Source organism: Chenopodium quinoa, unplaced genomic scaffold, assembly GCF_001683475.1.
Source record: "Chenopodium quinoa cultivar QQ74 unplaced genomic scaffold, ASM168347v1, whole genome shotgun sequence".
Classification (NCBI taxonomy): domain Eukaryota; kingdom Viridiplantae; phylum Streptophyta; class Magnoliopsida; order Caryophyllales; family Amaranthaceae; genus Chenopodium; species Chenopodium quinoa.
Window position 1 is genome coordinate 6,969,333 of NW_018744502.1, and position 21,757 is coordinate 6,991,089.

Here is a 21,757-nt window from a genome sequence, read left to right on the forward strand (position 1 = left end):
ATCACTCGCATTGCCGAAAGATATCGGACTTCTGGTTCTTCTTGAGGTGCTATCATTCTCATAGCACTCAAGCGTCGTATGGAACCCATCCTATATGTGGGCTCCTCATCGCTGCTAGTCTCTTTTGTGGCCTCCTGAACGGACATGGATGACAATCTCTTTTGGATCTTGTCAAGTTCTTCTTTATGCTCGCAATCCCACCATTTGTGTGGACCTCGACAAAGTATGCAGTTTATTGCCCTTGTGTTTTCCGAGGATGCGCCGGCCCTCGAGTTTCCTGAGTTGTGGGAGGGGGTAGATGTTTGTCTCTGGGCATCACCTCCTCCACTTCTTCTATGATATGTATTAATGGTGTTGGACGATACTCGTGAGCCGTTCTCTGTACCCTTTGGAGATCTTGGAGACGGACTGTTAGAGCGTGTTGATGTCCCACTTGAATCCTTCTCGGATTGACGACCCTTCCCGACTGAGTAGTCCATCAATCTCTCAACAGCACACATAGCAGCAGCGAGGGTATCAATATTCTGCCTCAAAATCTCTCGCTGTGCCCATTCCTTTAGCACGTTGACAAAGCTGAACACACGATCTTTCTCATTCATGTCTGTGATGTCCAACATTATCGCCGAGTATTCCTTAACATAGTTGCGAAGAGAACCCTTCTGGCGGCACTCTTGCAACTTCATCCGTGCAACAAACGCTGTGTTGACGGGGTAAAATTGTTCTTTGAGTTCCTCTTTGAACTCCGCCCATGTATCAATCTTGATCCTTCCTGCTTCGACGTCTGCGTGCTTGGTGCGCCACCACAGCTTAGCATCTTCGGACAAGTACATGATGGCAGTATCCACCTTCTGATCGTCACTTAGTTGACATATTCGGAAGTACTGCTCCATGTCGAAGAGGAAGTTATCAACTTCTTTCGCATCTCTAGCGCCACTGTAGTCGCGAGGTTTGGGCGGCTTTATCTTTGCCGCACCAACACCTAGTGCGTCTCTGCCCACAACGCGCGTTAAGGTAGCACATTTCTCAAGTGCTTCGTGGGCTATTCCTTGAACAAATTGCAATTGTTCGCGGAGGGCATCTCTGTCAGCCATCAATTTCACAATTTGCTCGGCTTGCTCGTGTACAATGACTTGGAGCTCGGCCCATTTGTCCGCCTTCTCCTCGAGCCAAGCGAGCCTTTCTTCTACGAATTCCATCTTCGTGTAGCCCTCCTTGGTGCCTACACGGGTTGCTTGCGACGAGGTTTGAGCCTCGGCTCTGATACCAACTGTCACGGTCCGGGAGTTTGGACCCCAAAACGTGCAGCGCGCTCCAGCCTTTTGGCGGCAAGAACGCTAGCCTTGAGCGGAAGAGGGGCTTGTGAGCACAAAGCAACACAAGCGGGCAATAGAATCTCAGGAGCACTCACGTCTATCTGGGCGACGGAGTGCGGGTGGTCGGGGCTTGTGACGGCCGATACTTCAAAGCGGGCACAAGCGGGTCCGAACCACGAGTCCTTAGCACATCAAGTTGGGTTGGAGGGGAGCTAATATGCAAGTAAGACACAATATCTATAAAGGTCTAACAACAAACAAGCATAAAAGCAAGGCAACACTTGGTAGAAGGCTTTAAGATTTCATTAATCATTCGCCCTCTAAAGAGCTTTAAATGACATACAAGGAGAATCCCTAGTGAACACTGATCTGACAGTAACACAATAATGGGACCTCAAGCTAAGAAAACATAACCTAAACTCTAGGAAAGCACTTAAATGGAATCTAATACATCAAAAGGAGTTGGATTCTAACACCTTGGCATGTTTGTAAGTAGATGATAATTATAATCCTTAGTTAAGATTGAGAAACAATCTTTATTATTTATATTTTTTATGGTCTTCTATAGTGGGATTTGACTCGTATGTGATCATAGTTCAAGGTATTTTTCCTGTATTGAGAGTATTAAAGTTTTTTTTAAATTAGTAAACTGTCTTTTCAGATGGCTATTGTAGGGAATATATTTCAAGCTTTTAAATCCCACTAGCTTGAACCCCACTGTGATCATACACTAAAGTACGGTGGCGTCCAAAAGGGAAGAAGATAGAGCAAAAGAGTCGCCAACAAGTTTTTTTTAGGAACTTGTAAACCGTTCACGAGGTGAAGGCTACACCCCTTAACGATCCAAGAGATCGTCAACTCCATAGGTCTAGAACCAAATAAGGGTTCGGGGATGAAGGTACAAATCCAACCTAAAAGAGATTGAACCTGCCCTAATAATAGGCCTCTACTTTATTCTGATCGTATTCATGTGCGCTTTCTGATTAACATGCAATCAATAGGTTAACCCTAAACCCGTTTAATCTATGTTGGTTGAATATTAATGCACAAATAAATCTATTATTGGCGATCACTTGAATTATAATCAAATTAAACCTAAGCAAGATTATTACTTATCTTATTAAGCGTGGTTACAAGTGCACATTCCCTTTAAACATGCATAAAAGGTGTGATCAAGCAATAAATATCAAGCAACATAATAAATAATAAACAATATCATGAATAATAATTATAAATAAAATAATCATCATCAAAATAATAGTAATAACAATATTCATAATCATCATAAATTATAACAATTATAATCATAATCATGTTCATGTTAATATTAAAGCATAATAATAATACCAAGATCCTAGGCATGATACAAACAAGATTAATAACAAACCCTAGCATGTCACTAAGCAATAAAAATCAAATCTTTAACCATAACATGATACTAACAATCATAAATATTAGGAAGAATATAGGAAGCATCGTAACAATCATATTTAATATTAAAATTACCCTAGACATGATACTAGGAATATCATAATAACAATTTAAACATGATTTCTACATCATAACATCAATTAATCAATTAAAGTACTTACTTTGATGCCTCGTACCTCTTTTTAATAACGAAATACACACGTTAGTAACTTCAAGGAAAATAATAATCAAAACAATCAAATTAAATAATTGAAAGAGAGATTTGGGACCAAACCCTCAGAAATTAAAACCTTTCACGTCTAGTGCGAAGGCAACTTTGAACAACGCTAGGTGTTTCTAGATCTTGTGAATGCGGAATTTTGTATGAAAAGCAAAGTTTAGAGAAAGAAATAAAGAATTGATTAATGCTAATTAAAACTGATTGTAGATGAATGTAGATGAGAATTGCGAATGAAAACTGATTGTCGGTCATTCTTGATGATTGAAAATGGAGTTTTTAATACGATATTTATAGAGAAAATCAGCTAAAAAGATAAATTAAACAAAACATATTCTGACGCACAAAAAACAGAGCTGGCGCCAACCCTGGCTAGCTGGCGCCAGGCACCAACACTAGCTCCAGGCGCCTATGGCTAGCGCCAGGCGCCAAGGCCTAGGGTTAGGCGCCAAGCCTAATTTTAACGCATTTTCGAAAATCAGATAAGTTTGCCGTACTGGAGGATAAAATCATATAATTTCCTCAAAAATGCTATTTGATTTTGATTAAAACTCTGAAAAGTCAACAAAAGTCTATTTATCAATGCTAATTGAATTACGAATGAAAAGAACCTTATAGAAGAATCTAGAAGACTAAAACCATTCCTAATTGCATTAGGAATGATAAATCATATTAGGCCCTCCCCTAGATCATTGGGCCGCATATAAAGCTGAAACCGGGCCCAGTTTAGTAAATTGGCCATAACTTCCTCAATGTTCATCGGAATTGGGCTTATAATATATCGTTGAAAAGGTCATTGCAAGCCCCATCCAAAAACACTACTATTGGACCCATATTATGGACTAACCAAACTGGATTGGCTGTCTTCTTAAAATAAGTTTTCAGAAACAGAAAGAAGAGAAAAGAAAATAAAACTTTCCGCAACACTAGACTTTCCACACTTTCGCTTCATTCGATTATGATTCGACGTGAAAGGTACTCATCACCGGGTTTGGTTTTAGGGAGACACAAATGGGTGTCTACAGAAGCCCCCACTTTGACTGAGTTTGGAGAAACGCGAGTTTCGAAGACAAAAGTCAAAGTATCGATAGGGACGGAGAATGATTCAGAACGTTCTGCGATCCTAAATCACTCTTGTAACGCCGATACCTGCAAAACTAGCATTAGTTAAACAGATAAAAGAGTTAAGAAACGCGTATCTTACACCGTCGAGCACGCGTATATTGCATTTTTTTTATGCAATGCAATGCGATGATCATATGCAAGGAAATAAATGCTCATTTTTATTAAAAGAAAATAAAGAATGTACAAAATTAATCTAAGGGAAAAGAAAAGGTGCCTATGCTAGACTTATTGGGGAAAGAGTAAATAAAAAAGAAATAGAAAAAATAGGTCACTAAATCTCGTCGTTGAAGCTCGCCTCTTGTCTGGTGTCATTCGCTTCATCATCACCCAGTCTTCTCGCTAGCTAGAGGCAATGGGACCTTGTTTGCTTCTATGAGATCTTGAATGAGATTTTGAAACCTGTAGCATTCATCGGTAGTATGACCGTTTCCTCGATGGTACTTGCAATAGGAGTTTGGATTCCATCTCGAAGATCGATTTTCTGGTGTTGGATCCTTGGTAGGGCCAATAGGTTTGATTAATCCTCGATCGTAGAGACGATCGAAAGCAGCATCGTAGGTCACTCCAATGGGTGTAAACTCTCGCCTGGGTTTCCTTTTAGATCCTTGATTGTCCATGGCTAAGACACCACTATGGTCAAAGGTACTAACATTATTACTAGAGTGGGCGTTTTCGGAAGAAGAAGAATTGTCGTTCTTCTTTCCTTTCCAGCCACCGTGGTTACTATTGTTAGTAGCTTTTTGCTTTGCGAGGTCATCTTCAATTTCAATTCCTATGTCATAAACGGCTTTGAAAGTATTCAAATTGTGTTGATATTTCAAATGCTTCGAATACTTCTCTTGGAGATTCTTGATAAACATCCTCACAGATTCCTTTTCGGTGGGGATTTCAATCATCTTGGCGGAAGTTTCTCTCCATTTATTAAAGAAAGAAGAAAAGCCTTCATTCTCTTTTTGTCTTAGCATCTCAAGTTGTCTATGGTCGGTTTCAACTTGAATATTGCACTTGTACCTATCAACGAAAGCATTTACTATCGATTCCCAGGTAGAGGTTTTTTCCTTGTCAAGGGAGAAGTACCATTGTTGGCAAACGGTTTCAAGAGATAGTGAGAACAGAGAGGGAAAAACCTTCTTATCGATACCCTTAATACTCATTATGGTTTCAAAAGCTCTTAGATGAAAGTAAGGATTATCCGTTGCCTTGAATTTTGGGATGTCGTTGGCATTGAACTTCTTCGGAAGAAGATATTTGTCCACCGAGACCCCTTATGATGTAAGCTCTTGAAACTTGTAATCGCTAGACAACTTGCTTAGGCTCTCTTGCATGAGGTCCATCTGTTGTTGCTTCACGGGGTCATCGATTTTGAGTGCGAGAAGCTTCAGTGTCTCAGTCACGGTAGCCAGTTGGTTCTTAAGATCATTGACTTTATCTTGAGTTGCCATTATCTTCTTAGCCTTCCATTTTTGACGAATCGGTTTATCAAAAAGGGAGACCTGAATAAAGAGGTTGTCCTTGATTAATCGCCCTTCTCTCCTTGACCAAGTACTGTGGAAAAAGAATTTGGGGATACTTATTGTTAATTATTTGACTCAAACTTTATTCAACATGCAATGGATGGAGGAAGTGAAGAAAGATTGGAATAGAATGTGAAGAAGATTTAGATGGAGGGATATGAAGAATTAGGAGTATAATGTACCCCCAACTCAAATGACGGAAAGACCGACTAATGCATGAACCTAAGACATGGTCAAGGTGACATATACTCAAAGTGTGTGCTAAGACTAGTGAGTGTAGGTGACATGTTGAGACTCTTGTGTAAGACCATGGGACTTAGTTCTAAACTCGATCATTGACTCAATTAAATACTATTGACAGCAAAAAATTAGCCGAATTAAACAGAAAACTGATTAATTAGACTCTAGGTGATGACTCGACCAATAATCCGAACTGTCGTCCAAGCGACAGGACTGGCGTCACATCGTAGAGCTTGGCGCCAGACGACAGAGCTGTCTTCAGGCGCTACACTCCATAATGTGGCGCTACAGCTCAGACCTTGGCGCCAATATTAGAGCTTCGATCTGGGACTGTTTTCGGTGTTATCAGTCAATTAGGGTATGCCTAAAGTCGTACTAGGTCAATTCCGATTAAAATATTAGACTTTATGACTCAAATTAATTAATTAATTAATTAAATAGGCAAAGTTCTTTAAGTCATTAATTTTTTTAGTCTTAACACAAGTCAACAAACGGTTAAGAAAAACACATAATATATATGCACAACAAATAATGCACACTTAGTCAAGTAGGCACAATATGATGCAATGCGTTTGCAACCTAACCATGGCTCTAGTTCTCTAAAGTTCGGGATATGGTTTAGTCAAAGAGGGTCCATGGTTAATTGTCCGGATGCACCGCGCGGAAGCCTAACCGTGAAGGGTTGGAGCAAGTGGATGGGACATCGCGAACATTAGAAAAAACTCGCTTCCATTGTTTGGTGAATTCAACATCTCGGATGTACCCTTTGTTGCACGGAGCGTTCAATCAAGTAGATGGAGCATGAATTCCCAGAGGGTTATGTCCATATGTAGAACACATATGGGTTTCAGAAAAGTGAGAAAAAATTCAATCAGGAAGTAGGATCGAGCAAACAATACGAAAAACCGGTCGAAATTAGAACGCATATTTCTGGCTCGGTATTGGGGGAAATTGGCGCCAGCAAACAGAGACTGGCACCAGTTTTTAACTATAGCGCCTGGCGCCAATACTGGCGTCTGGCGCTACAACTAAAACACTGGCACCAAGCTCTGGCCCCTGACGCTACTTCCCACATGCCTCTGCAGCTTTCTGTGCTCGATAAAATTTTCCAGTTTCGCGCGGTGTTATTTCAGTCCTAGTTGTGAAAGACGTTTCTCAAATTTCCTACGTGTAAAATCCTATGTTTTTAACTCATTACGGATGGTCTTTCCAATGAGATCTTTTTTATGCATATGCCAATAATGTTAATCAAAATTACGCACATGAAATACTTAGAACTTTTCGAGTCTCATCCACTCATTCTAAATCATTGCCGAAACAAATTCAGGAATTAAAATAGAAATCCACCCCAGTGGAGTCGCCAAAAACTGTAGGGAATATATTTCAAGCTTTTAAATCCCACTAGCTTGAACCCCACTGTGATCATACACTAAAGTACGGTGGCGTCCAAAAGGGAAGAAGATAGAGCAAAAGAGTCGCCAACAAGTTTTTTTTAGGAACTTGTAAACCGTTCACGAGGTGAAGGCTACACCCCTTAACGATCCAAGAGATCGTCAACTCCATAGGTCTAGAACCAAATAAGGGTTCGGGGATGAAGGTACAAATCCAACCTAAAAGAGATTGAACCTGCCCTAATAATAGGCCTCTACTTTATTCTGATCGTATTCATGTGCGCTTTCTGATTAACATGCAATCAATAGGTTAACCCTAAACCCGTTTAATCTATGTTGGTTGAATATTAATGCACAAATAAATCTATTATTGGCGATCACTTGAATTATAATCAAATTAAACCTAAGCAAGATTATTACTTATCTTATTAAGCGTGGTTACAAGTGCATATTCCCTTTAAACATGCATAAAAGGTGTGATCAAGCAATAAATATCAAGCAACATAATAAATAATAAACAATATCATGAATAATAATTATAAATAAAATAATCATCATCAAAATAATAGTAATAACAATATTCATAATCATCATAAATTATAACAATTATAATCATAATCATGTTCATGTTAATATTAAAGCATAATAATAATACCAAGATCCTAGGCATGATACAAACAAGATTAATAACAAACCCTAGCATGTCACTAAGCAATAAAAATCAAATCTTTAACCATAACATGATACTAACAATCATAAATATTAGGAAGAATATAGGAAGCATCGTAACAATCATATTTAATATTAAAATTACCCTAGACATGATACTAGGAATATCATAATAACAATTTAAACATGATTTCTACATCACAACATCAATTAATCAATTAAAGTACTTACTTTGATGCCTCGTACCTCTTTTTAATAACAAAATACACACGTTAGTAACTTCAAGGAAAATAATAATCAAAACAATCAAATTAAATAATTGAAAGAGAGATTTGGGACCAAACCCTCAGAAATTAAAACCTTTCACGTCTAGGGCGAAGGCAACTTCGAACAACGCTAGGTGTTTCTAGATCTTGTGAATGCGGAATTTTGTATGAAAAGCAAAGTTTAGAGAAAGAAATAAAGAATTGATTAATGCTAATTAAAATTGATTGTAGATGAATGTAGATGAGAATTGCGAATGAAAACTGATTGTCGGTCATTCTTGATGATTGAAAACGGAGTTTTTAATACGATATTTGTAGAGAAAATCAGTTAAAAAGAGAAATTAAACAAAACATATTCTGACGCACAAAAAACAGAGCTGGCGCCAACCCTGGCTAGCTGGCGCCAGACACCAACACTAGCGACAGGCGCCTGTGGCTAGCGTCAGGCGCCTATGGCTAGCGCTAGGCGCCAAGGCCTGGGGTTAGGCGCCAAGCCTAATTTTAACGCATTTTCGAAAATCAGATAAGTTTGCTGTACTGGAGGATAAAATCATATAATTTCCTCAAAAATGCTATTTGATTTTGATTAAAACTCTGAAAAGTCAACAAAAGTCAATTTATCAATGCTAATTGAATTAGGAATGAAAAGAACCTTATAGAAGAATCTAGAAGACTAAAACCATTCCTAATTGCATTAGGAATGATAAATCTTATTAGGCCCTCCCCTACATCATTGGGCCGCATATAAAGCTCAAACCGGGCCCAGTTTAGTAAATTGGCCATAAATTCCTCAATATTTATCGGAATTGGGCTTATAATATATCGTTGGAAAGGTATTTGCAAGCCCCATCCAACTACACTACTATTGGACCCATATAATGGACCAAGCAAACTTGATTGTCTGTTTTCTTAAAATAAGTTTTCAAAAATAGAAAGAAGAGAAAAGAAAATAAAACTTTCCGCAACACTAGACTTTCCACACTTTCGCTTCATTCGATTATGATTCGACGTGAAAGGTACTCATCACCGGGTTTGCTTTTAGGGAGACACAAATGGGTGTCTACAGCTATACATGTTGATTTGTTTTATTTGAATTATTCAATTTTTTTTATAATTGTTGGTTTATTTTTTTGAATTACACATGTCCAAGACTATATATAAATAAATAAATAAATAAATAAATAATCACTCAAATATTTGTTAGATGAGTTAATCAAACAAAAGATTGTATTATTATACTCCCTCCGTGTTTTAATAGGTATTATACTTACCAAATCCGGCCGTGTTTTAATAAGTTTTACTGTAGGCGTCGTTTTAAGTGCGCCTACATTAAAGCATGTGGTGAATATGCTTGCAACTCATAGGAAGTGTGAATTGACATTACGATTAGGGACAAGGAAAATAGGGAGTTTCCAACAAGTTTTAAAGGAACTTGTATACCGTTCACGGATTATAAAAGAAAACCACGATTAAGGGACAACGAAGGCAACAACGATTGACCTTTGAAGGTTACACTCTATTCATAATCCATGAGATTACTAACTACATATGGTTCGGAACCACAAAAGGAGGATCATGGATTATGGTACGAAGTGAGTCATGGAGTCACATTCGGCCGTATTGTTAGTAAGCTATTATCGGGGATCTCAAAGGCATACAACCAAAAATTCAATTTGCTCCAAACTATTATTAAGCTAAATTGGTTGAATATCAATGCAACATATAATTCTAATTATTAGTGATCACTTCAATTAAATAACAAGATTAAAATGGAACCTAAACCGGTATTATCTTATTAGGCGTGATTTTCAATTACATATTCCCTTTAAACATGCAATATGGTGATCAATAAATAATACTAGAATAAACATTAATATCGGAAGCAATTTAACAATAATAGGGTTAGTCAAATCACATATAAATAAACCTAATCATGATACTACCAACAGGAATAAAAATAAGTAATTAAATTAATTAACTACTCACATTCCACGCGTTCCTTTAAATTGCTACATCATGAATAAATTGTTAGTAACTTCAATAAAAAAAAATATAAATCAAATAGAAATTAAATTATATAAATATATATAGTAGAGTTGATTTGGTCCAAACCCTCAGTTATTGGTACCTTTCACGCCTTGATTTAAGGACGGAACCTCGGGTAGAGTATAGACTCCTTGGAATGCTTAAGGGAAGTATTATGAGAGAATAGGGAGGCTAGAAATTAGGTTAAAGAGTGAGAAGAGAATGATTTTTGGTGTAGGGAGAGAGAGTGATTTTTGGTGCATAAGAGAGGAAGTGAGAATGTTTTGATGACCAAGCTTGTTGATGATTGAAAAATGGGTGATATGACCTATATTTATAATGAAAAAGAAGGGTCGAACAATCAAGAAAAGATCGAATCCGAATCGGAATAAACTCTTGCGATAGACAACAGTTTTTGCGGTTTTTGTTTTTATCATATCTTTTATCCAGAAATTGGAATAAGATAAATAATATGTCGTTGGAAAGCTTTTGAAGTCTACTTTCTAAACCAATTAGAATCAGATTAAAATATTTTGTATAATAAAATATATGGCTGAAATAGTGAGACGGTGTCAGTTTTGGATAGAGTTTGGTATTTCAATCATATCTTTTTCGTTATAGCTCGGAATAAACATTATAATATATCATTGGAAAGACAATTTCAAGGGATATATAAACATATAAGATTTAGATAAAAGATATGGGGCACGAAAATAATATCTGACTATCTTTGAACGTCTTTCAATTTGAATAAAATTAGGATTTTCAAAAAGAGGAGTTTTATTCAAATTAAAACTCTTTAATCTTATCTTTTTAAAAAGGATAATTAAGATCTTTTAGAAACTAATAGAAGCTTCCAATTAATCCTAATTGGTTTAGGAATGGGATTAATTCCTTTAGACCCTTCGCATGATCATTGGGTCGTAGGTAAGGTGGGCTTAGGTTCAGTTTGGACTCAGTTTAGTATTTTGACCATAACTTATTCGTTATAACTCGGATTTGGGCATATAACATATCGTTGGAAAGCCCCATCCAACTATTCAAAAATTGGACCAAGATTGTGGGACAAAATAAACTACTCCAAACGTTTTTATAAAAAGGACACGAAATGAATGATTTTAAAGGACACGAAATGAATTATTTTGGGTTTAAAGCCACGAAAAGAGGAAAATAAGTTATGGTTTGAGGAAATGGGCTAGGAATTGGGTTGGTTTAAGAAAGGTATTGGGATTGAATATGGATTTAAGCACTCCAAAGATTAAATACTCAACCCGACCAGTATTGACGGTGAAAGGTTGTTCATCATCGGGTTTGGTTTTGGGGAGACATTTTTAGGTGTCTACTGAAGCCCCCACTTTGACTGAGTTTGTAGATGTAAGACCCCGACCCCAAAAAAATTAGGGAGGGGCCTATTGTCATTAAATGCGCATCGAGGGCCAACAATTGTCCTCACAGACCAACACAAGTCCTTCCGGCGCATTTTGTCCTCACTCATGCGCACCTCGAGAAAACTTCCCAGGAGGTCTCCCACACCAAGACTACTCCCAACCAAGCACACTTAACTATGGAATTTCTTAGCATGTGGGCTACCTAAAAGGAAGATGCATCTTGTTGATATGAGTAGTATATCAAATCCTTTTAAAGCAATCATGAGGGGTATTACAGTAGCAACGTAAGTTTTAAAAACGATAGACAAAGTAGTCGATAGGGACGGAGAATGATTTAAGATGTTCTGTGATCCTAAACCACTTTGTATACGTCGATATCTGCAGAAAAATATCAGTTCCACAAATAAAAGAGTAAAGGGATAGAATGCGTATCTGACACTAGTGTATAGGTGACGAATATGCTAGATAGTATTTGACACCAGTGTATCGGTGATAAATGAGTTTGGTAGCTTTATATGCATGAAGAAATCCACCAAATGACTTTTTTTGAGATGATTTCCATGCCCGAGGAAAGCCGACAGATGCTTTTGGTAGTTTTCTATGCTTGAAGAAATCCACCGGATAATACTTTCTATGCTTGAGGAAAGTCGACAGATGATTTTGGCAGTTTTCTATGCTTGAAGAAATCCACCGGATAATACTTTCCATGCTTGAGGAAAGTCGACAGATGATTTTGGCAGTTTTCTTTGCTTGAAGAAACCCACCGGTTGAGATACTTTCCATGCTTGAGGAAAGTCGATAGATGATATAATCGTTGACTTCTTCGCCTGGAGAGGTAGCAACGACCGACAATTTTCCATGCTTGATGAAAAAATTGTCTGATGATGAGAACCTTGTGCTGCTATGAATCTTCTTTGCTTGGGAGATGATCACTAAAATGATGATAGTTCGCTTGTCCCCGAACGAGAGCTGTAGATGGTTCGCTTGTCCCCGAACGTGGGATGTAGTTGGTTCGCTTGTTCCCGAACGTGGGCTGTAGATGAGGCCTGCAAAATAAAATTTTCCAAGGGACTCGTATAGACTATGATTGTCTTGACCAAGCTTGACATGACATGACATGTGTATGACTTGTGATTGTGTGTATATGGTGTGTGTGTGCAGACACAAGCAACTGAAAATGCAAAAGCAAAAATTTTCCGTCATTTTTGTCATGAGTGGAGGGTACCGACTTCCCTCGATGAAAACTTTGAAAAAGTTTTTAAACTTCCCCAAAAGAAAAAAAAAGACATGAAAAAGGGAAGAAGTTTTGAACTTTCTCGTTGAGCAAAACGAAATGAATCGCTAGGATTGAATTGCTTTTCTTGAAGATAATGTATGCATGATGCATGTTCTTAGGCCAAGATGCTAAGGACAATTACATCATGAGACACGATAGATGAATAAACTTAGGTCATGGAGCTAAGCATCATATACTATGTAAAGAAGTGATCTTGAACGAACATCGCTTAGGTCTGGAAGCTAAGCACATATATAGATGAAGTGATCGGTGAGTATTGCATAATGAATGTTGCTTAGTTGAAGGAGCTAAGCACGATATGCTTTGTATAATTACAAATCTTTGATAAATTTCGCTTAGTTTAGGAAGCTAAGCACAGCATGCGATGCGTGAAACAATGAATATTGCTCAGGAAGCTAAGCAAGTATATAATATTTTAATGAATGTTTTCTTGAAGCAAGATTTCATGATAAGGGGTTCCTGAGGGAAGGATGATATGGCTAGGTATGTGTGAGTGAAGTGTGTGAAAGTGATACTAAGGTTAGCTGCAAAGGTTAGGGTGATGGGAATAGATGTGAGAAGAGTAAAAAATGATGACTCTCGTTAGGCTGGGTAAGCTAAGTGATGTGGGTTCAAGCCCCCAAGTTTAGCTCTATATGGGTAAGGATAAGCATTGGATATGACTTGATCATGCATGGATATGAATATGAATGTGGCTGCACCTTAATGTGAGGTTGCCTACGTATCCGTTAGGAATTAGGCCGAACGTAGCTCTAACCGAACTTGCACAAGTAAATGTACACCTAAAAGAGGTCTTTAAAGGGTTGTAATATGGTTAAGCTGATGGTTTAAGGAAGAAAGACGTAAAAGGCTCAAGACCCGAGAGTAGCCCCCAAGATATGCAATTGTTTATTTGAAAATTTGGACTTTGCAAGTTTTCTTTTTTCACGTTTTATTTTTTTCTTGTTGATTTTTTTTCCTTTTTTCTTTGTTTTTTTTAATCAATGTAGGAAATCTCGAATCATGCGGTCCATCACTCACTTAGCATTCATGTTTCTCAGGCACGGTACCAAGCACTCGATGAGAGACGCAATTCGAGGCGTGTTCGTATCCAAGATATTGGAACACTTGCCTTTTGACATTGTTTTTTTATTTATTCTTTTTTTTAACTTGCTTTTTGGATATTACACAAATTGCACACCTTCCCATCCCAAGGTTAGGTGAATGTGGGTTGAATAAATTAGGCCAATTGTTAGACGAGGCTCAAAGTAGTTGACGAAGAAATGGATATGTGATTGAATCGTTAAAGGGGAATAATGGGTTGCAAAGGTGCCTTAAATCATTAGTGTACATTGTGTTTAGTTCGACGATTTTTTTTTATTTATTATTATTTTTTTTAACGAATGACATGATCGATTGCAAAGGAAATTGTTGGACTTAATGATTTTGATGATGACACAACCTCACTTACTTACAAACTAATAAGAGCTTGATTGTTTAAGTGTGTACTCAGTTTCGAAGACTAGGAGAATGAAGTATCTTGTAAAAATACCATGAGGAACAAGAAGGCCAGAAGCAGAGCTAGCCATAGAGAATAGTTCCCTCACAGGAACGGGCGCTTCAGAAATGAAGACTGGAGAAGAGAAGTTCCTTCCAAGGAACAGAAGCCTCGGAGTAGAAGCTTCATTAGAGAAACATGAAGACTAAATATTTTATATATCTTAGGATTTATGTAAGTATAAGAAAGTTAGTTACACTCGAAAAATCAGTATGGAATTGGTCTTAGGATAAAATATTGTGCATGCTAGTTTTTAGGAAAACTGTTGCAATTTAAATTTTATCTTTTTCTTAAATTAAAAAGATTTTATTTTCTTTTTCTGGTTTTCGGAAAATGTTTTTGACAAAATAAAATCTCCACGTTTTCTCTAAACTTGCGGCCTACTCTCCCATGTTCTTCTTCTAGACATGGTCTTGCACATTGAGGTGTTCATGGTCCCTTAATTTTAGGGACATGATCTTCTTAGTGGGTATGAGAAGTGGCGTAATGGATTTGCTGCATAAAGAAGTTTTTCCTAAACAAATTTTGGTCTATAAATAGTTGTTGATTTAAGATAGAAAAACTTACCCCTTTGCTCACATAAGTTTTCATCTTTTATTCGAGTTAAGAGTCCAATTCCATACAAGTCTATTAGAGTGTTCTAAATGTTCTTATACTAGAGTTTGTTTTTCTTTCGAGTTGTAATTGGGAATGGGGGAAGTTCGAGTGAACATTTGTGTATGAGAAAGAGAAGAGAGAGAGAGAGAAGAGAAAGAGAAGAGAGAACAGAGAAGTGAGAAGAGAGAAAGAGAAGAGAAGAGTAACAAGTTGGGTGACTTGTTCCTCAGGGTCTCAAGTTCGTAGAGGAACTTGAGTTTGAGTCTTTAGCTTGTAATAGAATCATTTGCCCTATTATAGTGAAGATTCTTTTCCCAAAATCCCAAATGGTCGTGGTTTTTCTCCTTGTTAGGGCCAAGGAGTTTTCCACGTAAAATCTCTCTTGCATTCTTTAGTTCTTTTAGTTAATCTCTCAGTTCCTTTAGCTAACTTAAGTTTAATTCCGCAAAAAGTTTGGCTAAATTCTCATACTACAATTCAACCCCCCCCTTCTTGTAGTATTCATTAAAACAACAATTGGTATCAGAGCCTAACTTCTAGGAAAATCAGGAAACCCTGAAGAAGAAAGGTCTTGGAGAAAATGAATACTCATGAGAAGCTCGAGGAAGGATACTCAACACAGAGGCCTCCTATGTTCAACGGCAAGTTCTATACTTACTGGAAGAACCGCATGGAGATCTTTATCAAGGCAGAGAACTACCAAGTCTGGAGGGTCATCGAGGTTGGTGATTTCGAAGTCACCAAAACTAATGCTCAGAATGAGGTAATCCCTAAGCCTATGTCTGAATATGAAAAAGTGGATTTTGATAAAATGGAAATAAATGCTATGGCTGTGAAATTGCTCCACTGTGGACTTGGACCTCACGAACACAATCGTGTTATGGGGTGCAAGAACGCTAAGGAAATCTGGGATTTGCTGCAGATTACTCATGAAGGAACTAATGAGGTTAAAAGCTCAAAAATCGATCTACTTATGTCCAAGTATGAAAGATTTGAAATGCAGCCTAAGGAAACCATTCAAGAGATGCTAACCCATTTTACTAACATCATAAATGAGTTGGTTTCCCTTGGTAGACAGATTCCTACAGATGAGTAGGTTAGGAAGGTTCTTAGAAGTCTTCCACAAGATGAGAGGTGGAGAGCTAAGGTGACAGCCCTTCAGGAAACGAAGGACTTTACCAAGTTCAATATTGAACAACTAGCAGGTTCTCTCATGACTCATGAGCTACACCTTGGAGTCAACAATGAACCCATGAGGAATAAGGGATTGGCTCTTAAGGCTGATGAGGAGGAAGACTCAGAAGTGGACGAGGATGAGGCTACCCTAATTGTGCGAAGATTCAAAAAGATGTTCAAGAAAGGCCGAACCTCAAGGAACTTCGGGAAAAAGACCTCAAATCCAAAACCTGACTACAGCTGCCACAAGTGTGGATCCCTAGATCACTTTATCAGAGATTGTCCCCTTTGGGAAAATGATAAAGGAAAAGGAAAGGCTAAGGAACAGGGAAGAGAAAAATTCAGCAAAGCAAACTATCAGAAGTCAGACATGAGGAAGGCCATGATAGCAGCCTGGGGAGACTCAGAGAGTGAAGAAGATGATGATGACCAGCCAGAAGAGGAGACAACCAATCTTTGTTTAATGGCCAAATCAGATGATGAAAAGGCTTACCTTGAGGAACTCCAGAAAGAGGTATTTCTTGATCCTAAACAACTTAAAACTCTCTCTAAAGATGTCTTGATAGATATAAGTCTAGAAGAAGAAGAATTCTTTAGAGATACATGTGTAAAATTGAATAAATGTGAAAAAGCTCTTAAGGTTTACAAAGAACATGGTGCTTGGTTGGAAACAGCCTATGCCAAGTCTCAAAGCAAACTAAGAGAACTTGATTTTAAATACAAACACATAACTGAGATAGCTGATAGAATTAAGAATGAAAGTATTCTTCTGAATGTTGAATTAACTCAGTATAAGCTCATGAATTCTGATATCAGTTCTAGCAGTTCCTCAGGCGATCAATTGCTTAAATTCAATGTTGATTTTGAAAATTTGAAAAACGAGCTTTCTAATTTAAAAACCCAAAAGGATCAACTTGAATCGAAACTGAATGCTAGAAAGGATAGAAGTATTGACCCAAAAGTCATACCTAAGTGGATAGCTGAAGCTCAAGGAAAAAGAACTGAAGGTCTTGGTTATATGACCAAGAAAGGTAAGCAAAAGAAATATGTTGAGCTTCCTAGCATGAAGGTATGCACTTTTTGTGGTAAGACTGGACATCTCTATGGACACTGTAGGATAAGAGAAGAAGCTGATAAAAGAAATGTAAAACAAGTGTGGGTCAAGAAAACTGATATTGCATCCACGTCTAAGGAACCCAAGGAAACCTGGGTTCCTGATCCTAATGCTTAGTTTTCTTGCAGGTCCTAGTGAGGGGGAACAACTCGTGGTATCTCGACAGCGGTTGTTCAAAGCATATGACAGGTGATAAATCAAAGTTCCTCTCACTAGAAGACTACCCTGGAGGAACAGTAACCTTTGGGGATAATAAGAAGGGCGAGATCATTGGAAAAGGGAAAATTGGTAGATCAAAATCTCATTCCATTGTTAATGTGTTCCTGGTCGAGGGCTTAATGCACAATTTTCTCAGTATATCACAATTCTGTGATAAAGGAAATTCTGTAAGTTTTACTTCCGACTCTTGCAACATCATCAACAACAAGTCAGGAAAGGTTGTTCTGGAAGGAACTAGAAGAGGGAACACTTATACAGTTGACCTCAACTTAATCCCAAGGAACAACCTTACATGTTTGAGTGTTGTTGAAGATGATCCCCTGCTATGGCATAAACGTTTTAGACATGCTAGCTTTTCATTACTGGATAAGCTAAGGTCAAGGAACTTGGTTGTGGGACTTCCTGTTATCAAGTTCCTACAGAACAAAGTTTGTGATGCATGTGTGAAAGGCAAGCATGTTCGCTCATCTTTTAAATTGAAGAAAATGGTGAGCAATACAAAGCCTTTGGAATTAATCCATATGGATTTGTGTGGTCCCATGAGAATTCAAAGCAGGAGTGGCAAGAAATATGTTTTGGTTATTGTTGATGATTATTCTAGATTCACTTGGGTTATTTTTCTTGCTAGTAAAGATGAAAATTTTAACGAGTTTGTTGCTTTTGCCAAGAAAATACAGAAAATTAGTGGTCACTCCATAGTCCATCTCAGATCAGATCACAGAACTGAATTTGAGAACTCAAGATTCGATGAGTTTTGCAGGGAAAATGGCATGAATCATAACTTCTCAGCTCCAAGGACTCCCCAACAGAATGGAGTTGTAGAAAGGAAGAATCGAACCCTTGAGGAAATGGCTAGAACGATGTTGATTGCAAGTGGATTGCCAAGGAACTTCTGGGCTGAAGCCGTGAATACAGCATGTTACATCCTTAACAGGGTAACAATCAGAACTATCATCAACAAGACTCCCTATAAACTATTCAGGGGAAGAAAGCCAAACATATCTCATCTTAGAGCCTTTGGTTGTAAGTGCTTTGTACATAACAATGGTAAGAAAAACCTAGGGAAATTTGATGAAAGAAGTGAAGAGGCCATATTTCTAGGATATGCCTCTGATAGCAAAGCTTATAGAGTTTACAATAAAAGCTCAATGTGTGTTGAGGAAAGCATTCATATAATCTTTGATGAAGTTAACCAGTTTGTGAGTGTACAGGAACAAGAAGATGATAATGATTTTGAAATTGGATTGATAAGAGACAGGGATGAAGAAGAGACCCAAAAGCAAACCCAAATAAAAGCAGCATGCTCCAGAAGAGGATCATCAAGAAAATGGAGAGGTTCCTCAACCAGATGAACAGGTGAATGAGGAACAAGCAAAAGAAGCAGAAGGAACAGAAACAAAAGCTCCTCAAATTGGAGTTCCAGCAAGGGAATTCCAACCCAGGCCATTCAGGTATCGAGGTTCCCATCCAACTGATCTAATTATCAGTGATATAGGAAAAGGAACTCAAACAAGATCACAGATGAGGAACTACTGCGCATTCCATGCATTTCTGTCCATTCTAGAACCAAGAAATCATCAAGAAGCCTTAGGAGATGCTGATTGGATAGTGGCCATGCAAGAGGAACTCAATGAGTTTGAAAGGAACAAGGTATGGCACTTTGAGCCAAAGCCTAAGGGAAAGAAGGTAATTGGGCTCAAATGGGTGTTCAGGAACAAGCTTGATGAACATGGCACCATAGTAAGGAACAAGGCTAGATTGGTTGTGAAGGGCTACAACCAACAGGAAGGTATTGATTTCGATGAAACCTTTGCTCCTGTAGCTAGATTAGAAGCTATTAGAATCCTAGTGGCTTTTGCTTCTTTTATGGGTTTCAAACTCTATCAAATGGATGTGAAATGTTCTTTTCTAAATGGTTTCATAAATGAGGAGGTGTTTGTTGAACAACCTCCAGGTTTCGAAAATCCTAAATTTCCAAATCATGTTTTTAAGCTTGATAAAGCTCTCTACGGGCTTAAACAAGCTCCAAGAGCCTGGTATGAAAGGCTTTCAAAGTTCCTACTGAAAAATGATTTCAAAAGAGGAAAAGTAGACAAAACTCTTTTTCTTAAATCTCGAGGAACTGATTTGTTAGTTGTGCAGATCTATGTAGATGATATTATATTTGGTGCTACTAACAATGGTTTGTGCAAGTACTTTGCTGAGCTAATGGGTGGTGAATTTGAGATGAGCATGATGGGTGAATTGAATTTCTTCCTTGGACTTCAAATAAAGCAAACAGCTGAAGGAATAATGATTCACCAACAGAAGTATGTCAAGGAACTTCTGAAGAAGTACAACATGGAAAATGCCAAGACAAATCATACACCTATGGGAACAACAACAAGACTTGATGAGGATCCACAAGGAACAAGTGTGGATCAAACCACTTACAGAGGTATGATTGGTTCATTGTTATATCTAACAGCCAGTAGGCCTGACATTTCCTTTAGTGTTGGATTGTGTGCTAGATTTCAGTCTAATCCTAAAGAATCACATCTAACGGCTGTTAAGAGAATTTTGAGATACCTCAAAGGAACAGATGACCTGTGTCTATTCTATCCTAGAAGTGATGACTTTATGCTTAGAGGATTCACAGATGCTGACTATGCAGGTGACCTAGTTAATAGGAAAAGCACCTCAGGTATGGTTCAGTTCCTTGGCTCTTGTCTAGTTTCTTGGGGTTCCAAGAAACAAAATATTGTTGCATTGTCTACTGCAGAGGTTGAGTATGTAGCAGCAGCTACTTGTTGCTCTCAAGTCCTCTGGATAAAACAACAGTTACGTGACTTTGGTATTAAATTTAATTGCATTACTATCTACTGTGATAACACTAGTGTAATTTGCATATCTAAAGATCCAGTCCATCATTCAAGAGTTAAGCATATTCATATAAGGCATCATTTCCTTAAGGATAATGTTGAAAAGGGTTTGATTAAATTAGATTTCTGTTAAACTGACAATCAAATTGCAGATATATTAACAAAACCCTTGAATAGAGAAAGGCATGAGAAGATGAGAATGCAACTTGGGATGATTAAGTTATACTAAGAAAAATGCATCAAGTTCCCTCAGGTATGGAACTCAAACTGACATGCTTAAACTATTGTATACTGTGCACAAGTGTTATATGTTTAATTACATAGTTAAGGCAAGTTGTGAGCAAGAGTAACATTTACTAAAGGCATGTAAATTTGAAAGTCATAGATATTAGAAATCCAAAATTGATTGCATGAGCCTTGTTGAATTGTTCCGTGTATCAAGTTGTATTTGCAAGTGGTTTATTTATTGAATTCAAAAGATAAAATTATTGTGTTTATCTGATCTTCAAAATTCCATTTTTTTCTCTAAACACTAAATTCAGATGAATATATCAAAATTCATCATTATCTTTTGTTCAAAAAGTTGCCCACATCCATTACTCTCTTGAAACACGGTTTGCGTTACCCTAAGCATTAAATAGGAGTGTCTAATCAACTAAATTCACCTCACCTCTCAAACGACACCTCACTTATTCACTCCCTCAAGTTACCTCCACCATAAAAACATGTCAGCCTTACCAAAATTTACACCACTCAAAAATTACCCTCTCTCTCATCACTCTGATCAAAATTTCTCACCAATGTCTGTCTCACCAAAAACCCAAACTAAATCCGAAGAACACACAAACCCTATTCCAGAAATCACCATGGAAATCATCCCCGAAACTCAAAATCCTGAGCCTCAAAAGAAGGAATCTCCTACTGAGTCCAATTCTTCCCGAAAAAGAAAAATCGAGGACATGCAAGAAGAGGAGGAAAGCGTTTCGGAGATGGGTGTCAACTATCGAGACAAGCCTGCCTCTATGAAGAAGCAGGAGAAAATCAGTGACCACTTCGTGACAGGTTTGGCACTTAATTTACCTTGGTGTAAATCTGTTAAGCTTTATGAATTGTTGGATTTGTTTGAAGCTCAAAATTGGGTGAATCTGTTGGGTGAGTGTTTTAATCGAAGTTTGTATGTTGATGCTATGAGAGATTTTTGCAAAAGCTTTAAGTACTCTAAGGGTACTATTCACTGCTGTGTGTATGGGAAGGCTATTGAGTTTGATGCTATGTATCTGGCTGAACTATTTGATGTTCCTAATACTGGATATGATATTTATTTCAAAAATAATGTGATAAAGAACCCGATTCCTGATGCTAATATTGATGAAATAG

At 37.7% G+C, this 21,757-nt stretch overlaps 1 protein-coding gene across 1 annotated transcript; it reads left to right on the top strand.

The window, feature by feature from the left end:
- The first annotated feature begins 16,223 nt into the window (after nucleotides 1–16,223).
- Nucleotides 16,224–18,871, top strand: LOC110698260. The gene is made up of 2 exons (XM_021875657.1): nucleotides 16,224–17,255; nucleotides 17,429–18,871. Exons 1-2 carry the CDS (start codon nucleotides 16,224–16,226, stop codon nucleotides 18,869–18,871), a joined length of 2,475 nt encoding a protein of 824 aa, XP_021731349.1.
- Nucleotides 18,872–21,757: the final 2,886 nt, after the last annotated feature.